The following is a 13,396-nucleotide window of genomic DNA, read 5'->3' as shown; positions in this document are numbered from 1 at the left end:
AGATAGATAGATAGATAGATAGATAGATAGATGATAGATAGATAGATAGATAGATAGATAGATAGATGATAGATAGCTTCCTGCCTCCCCTCCTCCTGAACTCCATCTCTACGCCTCGTTAACGTTAACGGACTTGGCTGACTCAAAGTGGTGCAGAGGGAGCAGAGTGGAGGCTTTGACCTCTGTCCCTCTGTCCCTCTGTCCGGCCCTACGCCTCCATATAAAAGGCGCAGGGAGCCGGCAGGAGCTAACCTGTCCACACACACCTCGGCCTGAGCAGGAGGAGCGAGCACTGAGTCATTAAATTCCACTCACATTGTCTTTTATGTTGTTGGTACAACCCAAGGAGTCAATGCGCCAAAGGTTCCCAGGTTTTTTTTAAAGATGTTTTATTAGTTTTGAGATAGCCGAGCTCAGGAGCCAAGACCTCTCCTTCCTATGATAACAACAAATCTTATTTGCTGGAGATATTGTAAAGACACAGAGTTCTTGTTCCTCATTCCTGCAATTTCCTTTTCAAACATCTGCAGCTCAGGCGATGAGTCACTGTCCAAAGGTGTGTGAGCTTTAAAAGAAGGTCTACAAGTTAGGAGTTACTTTTTTACTCAATAAGCAGGATAATAATGATGAACTCTCTGTCTTAAAGCAACAATAATAATGAGATATGGTTGTAATATTTGTGTGTTTCTCCATGTGATGAAGTGACCTCTGACCTTATAACTCTGCTATAGGTATAAACATCACTCCAGCATACACTGAACCTTTCTATGGTTGGTTAGGAAAGTCATCAACCATGAAAATTATAATAGAAAAGGTTTTATTGGCATCTCTTCATTTATATTGATTTTATAGAAGTTTTCACATTTAAGCTGAATGTGTGTGTAAGCTCAATAGTCGCAGTGTGTACATCACATTTATATACACCTGCTTTAAAAACCAGCAGGTCCTCTGATGGTGGAAGACACTTCAAACAGCACACAGAGCGGTGGTGCTGCATGTGAACCAATCCGATGAAGAAGAGTATTGACCCGACTTTAAAACTTTACCTTGGCAGACAAAAGAGGCAGGAGACTCGCCAGGGTGAACACGAGATGTGAGGAAGACCAACTTCTTCTCCCTCTCTGGACTCTGGTGGTCTGGGTGAGGAAGAGAGAGAGAGAGAGAGAGAGAGAGAGAGAGAGAGAGAGGTGTGAGGGATAAAAGGGATCGAGAAAATCTAAAGACAGATTGTCAGAGGCAGCAAGAACAACTGTTATCAATGCACATATGTTATAGTTAAATAGTGCAACAGTGCAGTTCTGAGCCTTCAGTCTTAGTTAGAGTGAGATATTATCAGTGTGGGCTGAAACCGATGTTTGATATAAATGTAGTTTATTAGTGTCTCAGTGTGAGACGCTGAGTCAAAACACACACTGTCTCCCTTTTCCTGTCAGACAGGAATGAATCAAACATCAAACCAACACATGCACATAGCAGCGATGGTGAATTATACATCTGCACGGGTCAGGAGCAGCCACAGACAGGCTGGAGGTGATAGACATGTTCTTCAGCTTAAGTCTACAGGTCTGGCTGGACCCCCCTTAGACCCCCCTCTGCTTTGATCTGTATTGTTGTACATTTAGGTTTGGAATTATGTTTTTGCAATGCTTCTGTGATCTTTGAATCATTCATTTACATTTAATTTTGCGTTGCCACAACTCAACACTGATGATGTAAATGAGCCACAGATTGGAGTGGATGTGTGCTAGTGAGGATCAGCTGCTGCACACTTTAAAGACACCGCAGTGCATATAGGCAAGGCAGCAGCATGCACCAGTGTCTCTATACACACTTGTTTGGCATTACTACTGAAGAAGTATTAGTGAAGTTTTGCTAAATCTTGCTATTTCTAACAGCTATTGTATATTTTTATATATAATTGTATTTTTTCAACATTTGGGACAATGAATGGAGGCAGAAAGACTTTTGGCCCACATTTCATCTGAAAGCAGAATCACAGAGAAAGGAAATCTTTATTCCAAAGGTCACATTACCGTCTGCTCCATCCTTTCACTATTGATATTTTTTAGGCTTAAATTCCTCCAAAATAAATCGACTAAACAACACAAAAACATAGAGGCTCTATTTTGTGCACATATTGCATTTCAACAGCAGAGGTCAAATTTTTGCTCCTTTTCTTTCCTTTAATCTGCCGTTGCTAATGAATGAAAGTGATTGCGTGCGTCATTGCTATACACAAACTAAATATCTTATCGATTCTTCCACCTGCTTCTGCTGAGCAGAGAAAATGCTAATTAGCAACAGGCTATGCACCTTTCCTTCTGCTTAATTCCAATTTAGCCTCACAGCAGTGTGCGTGTGTGTGTGTGTGTGTGTGTGTGTGTGTGTGTGTGTGTGTGTGTGTGTGTGTGTGTGTGTGTGTGCATGTGAGTGTGTGGTGATGGGGCTGTAAACAAAAAAGTGTTGGTCCATTTAAGTACTCTCTCTCTGATTTTATTTCCCTTTTCTCTCCCTCTGCCCTTCACAGAGACAAATGGCTTTGCCATTCAGGAGTCTCGGTGGAGTGGGGCGGGCCGTTTGTTGTAAATGTGAGTGCTTGCAGTTTGGCCGGCTGCTGGCTGCTCAGTGGCTGTGAAATTCCATCACTTAGAAATTCTACTCTGGCCTCAACCTCACGCCACCGCACAGGCTCCTGAAGCAAGAACACAGCCAGGCCACACACTCACACACACCCACACACATACTAGTACCGACTGATGCACACACGCTCACACATACATGCATGCAAACCCTTTCTTCCTTCAGTAAAACCAGAAACCCAAAATGATGTGAGCCAAACCAGCGGCGGTGCCAAGGTCCCATGTGGAGAAGAGTTCAACCATCGTGCCCATGTCAGATCTGAGTCTCAGTGCCCTTTCTGCTTCATCTAAATAATCTCTTGCAACAGGCTGGTAGATCTTACAAAGGATCCACTGTTTGTGTGTGTGTGAGGATGTCCTTAGGGCTCACAGAAACGCTCCCCAAGTCGTTGTGATTGTGTTTGTATCTCTGCATTCCTCTGAATCTGCTCGTTCCCACTCAAGCATTGCAGCACAAAATTAAACCCCATTAATTCCATAGGAACAGAAACACCCACAGTGATCCAAGTATCTGAAAAATGCCACAAAATGCCAAATCACATTCCTGGCCCGGGTGAGGAAGAGTTAGAATGTCATGGTTAGAGGTTCAAGTCGCCGCTGAGGCTCGGGAGCATAGAGCTGCAGCAGCTTGTCGTGACCTCAAGGTGTCAGTGGAGATCAGCAGGCAGGGGAGCAACCACAGGGAGGGAGAGGTGGAGGGACAGAGGGAGGAATGTCAAGTAAAAGAGAGGAAGAGAGCAAAGGATTAGGTGGAAACGCTTAAGCTGCACAACAAACCAAACATTCTGTTCCACCAAAGCATATATCTATTCTTTGTTGACAGTTTTTGTAAATGAAATATTGTGAAAACATGAAGAAAACTAAACAATAATGTAACACAACCAACGCTGAGATTCACTTCATCTCCAGCTTCTTGAGATAAGAATACTTCACTACTTTATGTTTATTTACGCATGAATCTGTGCTCTGCAGACCCGAGTGCGTTCATCCCAAACCTTTGTTCCTGTGGCAGCTGGAGCGTTAGATGGACACTCAACAGTGCATGAGCGTCACCGGCACAAGCACTGTTTCCTCTCAATGCTCCAGTATTATTTCCTCATTACCAAACAGAAAGGCTTGATACTTTGCTGGAGTCCTGCCATTGCCTTTGAGCAAGGCACTCGCCCTTCAGAATGATGCAAAAGCTCCAAATAGTCTAGCGCACCTTAGAGGTTAAATGTTGATGGCAAAATGTGCAATGTTGTTTTTTTATTCTGGAGGTAAAGCAGCAGCCATGCGTTTTAATTGAAAAGGTGGATTTGATCTTAAGTTTGTAAGTTAAAACAATGTTGGTCACAAACCACAGAGGTGTGACAGTATTGTGATGTAGAACAATTCCGAGGTAGAAACGAAGCGATTCTGTAATTAACACTGTGTAATTTATTTATTTCTTTAACAAGAATCAGTGAATGCATTATGGGATTGTGTTAAAGCTCGCTCATGAACACGTGTAAACAAGTTCCCTATTCTACAGCCTTACCTTTGGAGAACCTGTCAGCCTGAGAATATGTTAAGAATAAGAATATTACAGCAACGCCTTCCTCCTGAGAGGCCTGGGGCTCCGGGAACACGGCGGAGGAGGCAAAGGAACGGCAGAGAGGAGAGGAGGGGAAGGAGGAGAGATAGAAAAGGAGACAGAGAGGGAGTGAATGAGCGGAGGAGAATGGCAGGTGGAGTACGCTGGGAAAGATGGAGGCCCGGGCGAAGGCGGCGGAAGCTAAATTTATGCCCACACTTCCAAATCAAAGTGCTCCCTCAGCGTATTTCTCACCTGCCAGAGCCGCACGCTGTACTCGACGGCACATTACCGCTCGTACTCAACGCCGCTCGCCGAGGGGAAATAAAAAATTAAGGGATGTCATAGTACGATCAGCTCTGATAAATATGTAAATTGCCGGAGTGAAGAGAAGTGCTGAGGAAAAACAACACAAATCTAATGGAATTTGAAGGTCACTGGTGATTGTGCCGGTCAGCTGTTTCCGTGACGGCGGGCCGGGGGGAACTTTGGGTTCAGCCTTATAAGTTGTGACGTGATATAATTAACACAGATCTTCCTCATCATTCTTCTTGGGCGGATACAAAGGACGGCCTGTCAAGTCGTACAGCACTTGAAGTAACGGCATCATGGCATATATTTAAATACATTTAACCCCGCTAAAGGAACGTTTCTCCCAAGGTGAAAGAAGCTGATTCCTCCTTTTTTTGATAGAAGAGAAGATCAGATTTGCTCTCATGGACGAGTGGAGACGATTTTATATTAAAGCACATCTCACATCGTATCTAAACTCTCGGTACACACTCATGCCTTATATTCATGCTGGACACAAGCTTGGGTCTCAAACCAAGCCCCTCCCCCTCGCTCTCTGAGTTTCACACTGTAATAAATTAGCCTCACTTTGGCGAGATGGCAACAAGACACGCTTGGCGTCCTGCTCAGTGCTTCATATCGAGGACGGGTGCGAGCTGTAAATTGTCAGTGGCATTGAATTTACACAGAGCCTTGGGAGCAGATTCAGCGCTGTCCAGCCGAGTGAGCCCCAACAAGCATCAAAGCTCCACGCCGCCCCTCAGCACCGCCCTCTCGCCGCCCCGACGCCACCTCAAGGACAAAGAGAGTGAGGGGGGGACAGAGAGAGAGAGAGAGAGAGAGAGAGAGAGAGAGAGAGAGAGAGAGAGAGAGAGAGGAGAATATGAGGGGACGTGTGGTGGGCTCTAAAGTGATGAGAGTTTTATGATGCTGTTTTCTTTCCCCAGAACTGACCAGGTCCCTATGTGTGTGTGTGTGTGTGTGTGTGTGTATGCCTGCGGGTGCTGGGGATCATGCGGGGTGTCTCAGATTGACTCAGCTCATCTCATTATGGGGTGACAGGAACATCGCCAAGGCCTCCTCACACATACACACACACACACACACACACACACACACACACTCATAAAGCACCGTTTGTCGCTTCACTTTTCACAGCTAAACTGAGAGGAGAGAGAGAGACACACAGAGGTGGAGAGAGATGGATCGTCCACATCGTGCTGCTAATTCTCTCTCAGGATGAAGGAGCGTCTCATGAAGTCTTATACAAACAGAGGACGGACTGAGGGACGAACAGGAGAGAGAGAGAGAGAATAGAGATCCTGATGTTCACAACCTGGAGCTACTTTACATTTCTACACATCTCTCCATCAGAATCACATTAAATATAAATATGTACATATGGGCCTGAAGGCATAAATGCAATATTGATATTTTATGTGCACATCAATGTTGAAAATGAAGGGATCAGCATCATCATCATCATCATCATCATCATCAAAATCAGGATTGGAATTATCAATACTTCAACATCTCTACTACAGATGTGCTTCCTTCTTTTCCTCCTCTTCCCTCCACCCCTCTCTTTCCCCCCCCCCCTCTCTCTTCCATCCTCCACCTCTCTCCCCTCCGCCACAGGCATCTGGGATCGGCATGTAGCTGAAGAGAGCAATCAAAAGCAGAGATGAGAGACAAGGAGTGAGAGACAGATAGACGGAGACGACTCGGCCAGGGGATCACAATGGTCGTGTCGAGCGAGGCACTCCGTTTGGCATCGCCGCGGTGAGGGGAGGGGGGGAGAGAGAGAGAGAGAAATGGAGGATGAACTGCAGGGAGTCCTGGAGAGGTGAAAGAGAGAGAGAGGGAGGATGGGAATGGAAAGACAGAAGGAAGGGAGCAGAGGAAACCCTTGAGAAGACAGCATATAAATAAGCCAATGGCGTCCCTCTTAAGTGGAGATGAAGAGGCGACAGGATAAAAAGCTCTGAGCGCTGTGTGATTATGGATCAATTTGCCGCAATCAAGCCCCCTTATGGCTGTTCCCTGTGAAATGGAGAGATTTCTTTTCCTGAAGGGCGGCCGTGATGACAGTCGAGGTCACAGACGACAACAGTGACTGAGTGACACAGGGGGACACAGTGACGGAGGGAGAGAGGGGACGTGTAGGGGACGGGGAGGAGACGGGGAGGGTAGTTATGTCCTAAACAAGGTGCTAGCCGGCCACCAGCGCTCTCACACCAGCTGAAGTGTTTTCTAATTATGTTAATGGTGGAGGGGCCCGGTGAGACGCTGCCCCTGGGCCACAGCTGATCAGGGAGCCAGCCCTGCTACGGTGAGGACAAACTGAGACACAAGTGATGATCAGCCTCCCTACATGTGTCTGTGTCATGTATTATAACTTACATACTCCAAATGTAAACATGCATGACAAAGCAGATTTAGAGAACTACATAAAGAAACGATGCATGAGTAAATATTAAAATGCTGTTTAAAAGTTGCGTAATTTCCAAACGTGTGTGTAATTATTCCTGCGTGACGTGATCAGTGTGATCAGCGCTCCTCACACACACACACACACACTCGCTGGTGTGATTAATGTCAGTGTGGCAGGTTGACTCTAACTCCATCAGGGGGCAATGTGGGGCTTGAAACGTTTCACAATTAGTCTGCAGTCAAACACCTGAAGATGCACTTGTGCTCCAACTCTGCAGTGTAAACAAAGAAGTAGCTTCAAACTGTTCACAGGCAAAACAAAAGGGCACCAAAACTCTGCCTGCTTCCATTTCGTTACTTAAATATCAACAAAAGACGTTGGAATATTATATGGAAATGGCCGTCTCTCTGAATGCGGGGGTCATGTTAATTATGGGATGTATAAATGTGTCCACGGTGTCTATTGTGTAAACGGAAGCCTTTATTCTCGGTGTAATCTTCAGGACCCAATAACCACTTGAAAGGTTTCCTGGCAGCCCGTATCTCCTCTGCTCACACGGCTTTATAGAGCGCTGTAACCGCCGACGACAGGCGTGATAGAGTTGGCGCGGAGGGCGAGACAGAGATCCACTTAGAGAGAGACAAAGAAGGAGCTCTGTCGTGTATCGGCAACACAGCGGCCCTTTTGGCAACGCGACACGGAAGACGCCTGGCGCAAAGTCAGAGGGGCGGAGAGGAGCCGGGGGCCTCTGAAGACATTCTGAAGACATCGGTCACAGGACTTCTCTTCTCCTGCCTTCAGAAGAGCATGACAGGAGGGGAGGAACATAAAAAGGAGGGATGGCCGGTCTGCGCGCCGCATGATACAGAATCAGAGGCGGGCAGTAATAGCCTTTTTTGAAGAATGCGCCACTGAACTTTAAGGGGCCGTCTTGCTTGAAAGGACAAGTTACAAATAGGAAGAAAGGAGAGGGAGAAATGATTTCCCAGGGATATACCCCCCGCTGTGATGCCCTATCGCCGCGCCGCACTGCAGAAGTCTGTGTGTGTGTTTGAACATACATAACATGCTGCAAGAAAATGGTACACCGCACACACACACACACACTTACACACACAGATGAACCTATGTGAGCGTGGCGGTCAGACAGACGCACAGACACACTCCTTTATTACTCCCTCTCTCCCTACCTATCAATAATTTCTGAGCCACAACAATACAGCCGGCCCGAGGTAAACAACCGCGGTGCATCCCAGCTTTAATAACCACCGTCACACCTCCAGCTATCTCTCTCCTTCTGTCAATTCTTCTTCCTTTCTATTCCGTTCGATTCTACCTGCTTTCTTGTCTCTCATCTCCACTTTTTTTTTCTCTCTCTCTCTCTTCCCTTTCCCCCCCGCCAACACATCTCTACACACCACCTCCAGTTAGATCACTTTGAGTTTGCAGCTCGGCTCTACAGTATATCACCTCCACACGGACACACACACACACGCACACACATACACACCTCCACACATTGACATTTATGCAAACAACACGCTTTTACTTGTATGTGCACATACATGTACGTGCGTGCTGGTATTCTGTGTGTGTGTGTGCGAGTGTGTGAGTGTGTGTGTGTGTGTGTGTGTGCGCGCATGTGTGTGTGTGTGGAGGGCAGCGGCGCGGCTCTGCGGCAGCGACAATGTCATTCAGCAGTTTAGTAACAGGCCATTACCTTGTTAATACCAGCCTAATGGGCAGCCCGCTATTTTAAAACCACGGTCATGTTTGTGCCATTAACAACCACTTAGTGCTCCATTCACATCACCAGGCCACCGGGACACACAAAGAACAACAACAAAATAACAAAGACAATGTGATAATATGCCCTGCCTCATTACTGAGCACCACCAGCACAGCAGCAGAAGAAGAAGAGGAAGAGGAGGAAATGGGTGCTGGCTTTTTATCTCAGCTCATGTGTAAGTGCAGAAATAATTATTTTCAAAGATAACAATATACTCCGCAAAGCTGGAGTGTTATTCCTGTATTTATAGGTGCAGAAATCAGTCGCTAGGGGCTGATGGAACACAACAAAACAGGCAGAAACACACACACTGGGCTTAAGTTCTGGAGTGATGTGTCAGCCGGGGGATTTGTCAGGTCTGAGTACAAACTGAAGGGCGGATTGAAACTCAGTCCATCCCTGACAGCTGCTGAAAAACACTCAGTCACAACGTTTACACACATACTCAATACTGATTATTTGTCCCGACTGAGATTAAAGCAAAACAAATGTGACTAAACTCCACACATGGATGAAATTGAAAGGATTCCTCTGCTCTGCGTGTCTCAGTATGAGGCTGAGTCCTCCATCTCTGTCTGAATGCCTCAGCTGAAGCCTTCAGCGTGGCTCCCAAAGGCTTCGGTTTGACCGCTGTGACAACATCCACACACCTGCCCAACAGGCCAAGCTCAAGGCTCCTGATTGGTCCTTTATTAATCACTCTCGCCATTTGCGCTCTTTGTTTGCTTTGCTTTTAGTTCTTTAAATTATATAACATGTGACAACAGAGATCTCCAAGCCGATCTCATCGTATAGCCGATAACTTTTGAGTGTGTGTATCTGTGTGTGGGAGATAGATACATATAATTTCAAATAAATTAATTGCAGTATAATAAAAGCTCTAATGTACAAGTAAACATATGGATTTACTACTTATGGACACTATACTGCTATTTTTGTCTACAGTAACTAAGGCAAAAAATGTATATATGGATGGAATTAATAGGATTCTGTTGTTGATGAAGAGTGCTTAATCAGTTACACACACACACACACACACACACACACTGTAGCTCATCGACTCCTCCAATCGTGTTGATGGATTTATCTTTTAAAAAATAGTTTCTTTCTCTTTTGAAGCCATATCAGGACAGGAGTGTGTGATCACCAGAGGCAGGCAAAGAGGCGATGGGGCCGCTGTTACTAAAGTCACTGCACTTCACTCTAAACAGCAGACTTTATCACCCCGCTGAGGTATTTGAGTCGCTGAGAGCTGTCTTGTTATAGGAGCTCCACTGTGTTCTCCTCAGTTGGGTGGACAGCTCTTACATCAGGACAAACTGTGAGACACGCCAGCCAGCGGCATTGTTTTGGTACAGTGGGCTTCCAGGCTGCGCTGCCTGGGGGAGAAATCTATATTTATGGCTACAGGTGCTGATGATGAGCCCACGAGCTTAGCTGAGGCTGCCAGCTCACTGATAAACCAAATAAATCAATGACAACGATGAGAGGAAGAGGGCAGCTTTATCTGTGACAGTACACGTGCTGTTACTCCTGGTGGCAGAATGTGGTACTGCTTTTTTGGGCAGGGGACGCAACAAAAAATGTCCACACACGAGGACAACAGGTTTAAGTTAAGCATAATGATGTATAAGGTCAAAGAAATGAAAAATGTAATGTCCACATATGAGGATGTGGGGTCTTCAGTTTGTTGTAAGCAGCAGGTGGGCAAATTGATCAGTCAAACTACGACCATATATGGAAGATCACCTAAACACTGTGCAGCTCCTGGTTCTTCCTCTTCCATCACAGCTACATTCACAAAAGGTTGACTCCAGACAACTATTTCAGTGTGTCACCAAAATAAAATAAAAAGTAAATGATTTCCTCCATCAACACCACACACATAGTGAAAGGTAAACATTTCAACCTGTCAATCACGGCGGCATAATCAAAGCCTCATCACTGGGTAAAAGAAAATTATTTCCCAAACTGAACATTACCGTTACCTCACCTTTTGTTAGCGGCGGCGGTGATTGCATTTTGCATTCTTGCCGGCGCTGACGTGACGGCATTTGAAAGAGAAGTCTGTCCACGGGTTGAATTGACATTTTTCTGTTTGGTTTCTGTGATTAAAAAGTCAAATCCGAAAAGAGTTCTCCATCTTGCTAATCTCCCTGTAAGTTAACTTGAAAGGATTTGGAGCAGTGTAACACCTGCTGTTCATACGACCCCCTGATAAAGCTGTCATCAGTGTCTCAGATAACATCAACGCTTACCACTGTGGAATAAATGACTCCTGGAATATTTCTATTAATGATTTCTGTGGAATAATTAAAGGGAAAAAAAGCCGGTGTAGGAATACGGCTCCTGAATTTAATGCAAACCAAGAAATCCTATTATCTAATAATTATCTATTAATTGTTTTAGTCGTTCTATTGGGTATCCTGTGGTTATTAGTTTACTCCTGAAGAATGAATACTGACAGGGTTACATCTGAGCGGCTATATCATGCAGGGTACATACCGCGTGTCTACAATAAAGAATGTGTTTGAAATTAAACAGGCATTGAAATGGTAATTGGGTTCATGACTCCTGATGGTCTCTTTCTCCTCCCACTCTGGATTGGCTGGCCTGATGTAACGACTGCACGGTGGTTGGTTGAGGATTAACGTGGTTGCTATGACAACATGCCGACCGTGGAGTTGTGTTGGAATGGGTGTGTGTGTGTGTGTGTGTGTGTGTGTGCGTGTGTGAGTGAGCGTGTACTTTTGTTTGAAGTGGCAGGCCTTTTCAGCAGCTTTGATCAGGGAAATGTTTGTAGTGGGGGCAAAACTGGAGAACAAACAGGACTTCAGAGAGATTAGCGATCTGTGGAACACACATGAGTGCACGTGCGTACACTGAAACACACCGTGCACACACACACACACACACACACACACACACACACATTCAGCTCTGTGGAAGTCAGCTATCCGAATAAAAAAAGCCAGACTGAGACAGACAGCTCCTCAGCAGAAGGTAAGGCTCTGTGGACTCACGTCAGGGCTGAGATACACATGCATAAGTGGGATTTAATACCAACATTACCCTTTAACATATTCAGACTTCAGACTTACCAGAGATGTTAAGCACCTCCCAGGTGAGATACACCAAAGGGGCGGAGTTTCCCCTAAGAGGAGGGTCTGCAGCTATCTGTGGGTCAGATTTGGGACAGGACGACGTGATTGGTTCACTCAGTTCTTTCCCCTTTCCTCAAACGTGTTTCCTCTCTACCAACGCAGAACTATGAATACTCACAACGGCGCCGCTATTGGCATCAGGGGTACAGCATAGTTCCAACCCAGTACTAAAACACGTCATCTAATTGCTTTTCATCGTGCCTGGTCCTCTCCAGATGGAAGCTGTGTAACTCCTGAACTCCTGACTCAAATCAAGCAGAGCCACCGTGCATTCAGATTTTTTTGGGATAAAAAAAATTCCAAATTATGCAGAAGATTTGAAACAAAGTCTCTATTCCCTCTCTGGTGGAGGAGCAGTACATAAAAGTATGTTTTTATTTTAGTTCTGGTTTCCCAAATGTGATTGGAGTGATTGATTGCACACTCCAGACCACCAGCAGACACTGAAAATGTCACTCTCCGTTCTTGAACATGGAGTATGTGTCGCTGCTTACTAACAAATGTACTAAACTAAATCACACTGTGGTAAGGGGTAGGGTTACGTTGCCTGAATCCTATAACTGTACGGCCATATGTGTACAAAACCAAGAAAGAAGTAGGACCTATTAGTGCCACATGATATCGATTGACCAATAACATCCTTGAAGTCAAATCCCTCACTGCGAGCTCTCCACTCTAACATACAGCTGATGATCCTCTCTCCATCTTTCTCTTCTTCACACATACATAAATGGTTTGAAATAGCAGAGCAGGAACAAGTGATCAAGAGCACGATGTGTGTGTGTGTGTGTGTGTGTGTGTGTGTGTGTGTGTGTGTGTGTGTGTGTGTATGGTCAGGTCTCCCCAGTGGCACCAGTCAATCAGTGTTGCAAGGAGGTGAGTGCTTGAGCGGCCGAGGTGTGACACTTGGCCCCTCTGCCCCTCCATTATGTGAGACTGAACAGTGACATGTGTGTCTGTGCATCAGTGTGCGTGTTGTGTGTTTTTTTTCTGTATAAGTGTTATTGCATGACAGGGGACTGGAGACATCTGAGGCAGAAGCTGTGATTCAGACAAACACCGCACTGCCCGGTCTGCTGCCATCCCCCGCTCAGTCAAATAGCACTGTAGCTATTCTCAGAGCCGCTCACACATTAGTCAGTCCCAAAGGTAGGAGGATAAGTCATCCACTAAGGTCACAGACAGTGTTATGTCTTTCACTGCAAGTAGTTTGGAGTTTGAAAAATGATGCTACAAGGCCAAAACAAATGACAGCGTGCTCCTCATCCCTGTAGCAGCAATGGGACAGAGCGCTATGTCATGTTCACCACTCCAAAACTAATGACAAATCAGTGCGACAAAACATGTCAACACCAAGAACAAATCCATTCAGTAACCTCTCACCTATGGATCCGCCCCTGGCCAACACACGAAGGAGGAGGAAGACGCTCGCTTGTGTAACCAATAAGAGCCGTTACCCAAGTTTTGATCCACAATCAAACAAAAACAACAGCAAACAGGGTGGATGATTAAGGGGACTTCCCG

General features: G+C 45.6%; 1 protein-coding gene across 1 annotated transcript in view; it reads right to left on the bottom strand.

The window, feature by feature from the left end:
- The window catches only part of agbl4 (AGBL carboxypeptidase 4), a 215,423-nt gene that overhangs the window by 21,043 nt on the left and 180,984 nt on the right, over positions 1–13,396 (bottom strand). Inside the window, exon 7 of the mRNA XM_076153079.1 lies at positions 1,047–1,136. Coding sequence (XP_076009194.1) covers positions 1,047–1,136 — 90 coding nt within the window. The remainder of the gene's footprint in view (positions 1–1,046; positions 1,137–13,396) is intronic.

Source organism: Genypterus blacodes, unplaced genomic scaffold (genome assembly GCF_046128005.1).
Source record: "Genypterus blacodes isolate CSIRO-AG114 ecotype Tasmania unplaced genomic scaffold, CSIRO-AGI_Gbla_v1 ptg000058l_1, whole genome shotgun sequence".
Lineage (NCBI taxonomy): Eukaryota > Metazoa > Chordata > Actinopteri > Ophidiiformes > Ophidiidae > Genypterus > Genypterus blacodes.
Note: the sequence above shows the minus strand (reverse complement) of the source record. Positions and strands in the feature narration are given on the sequence as shown.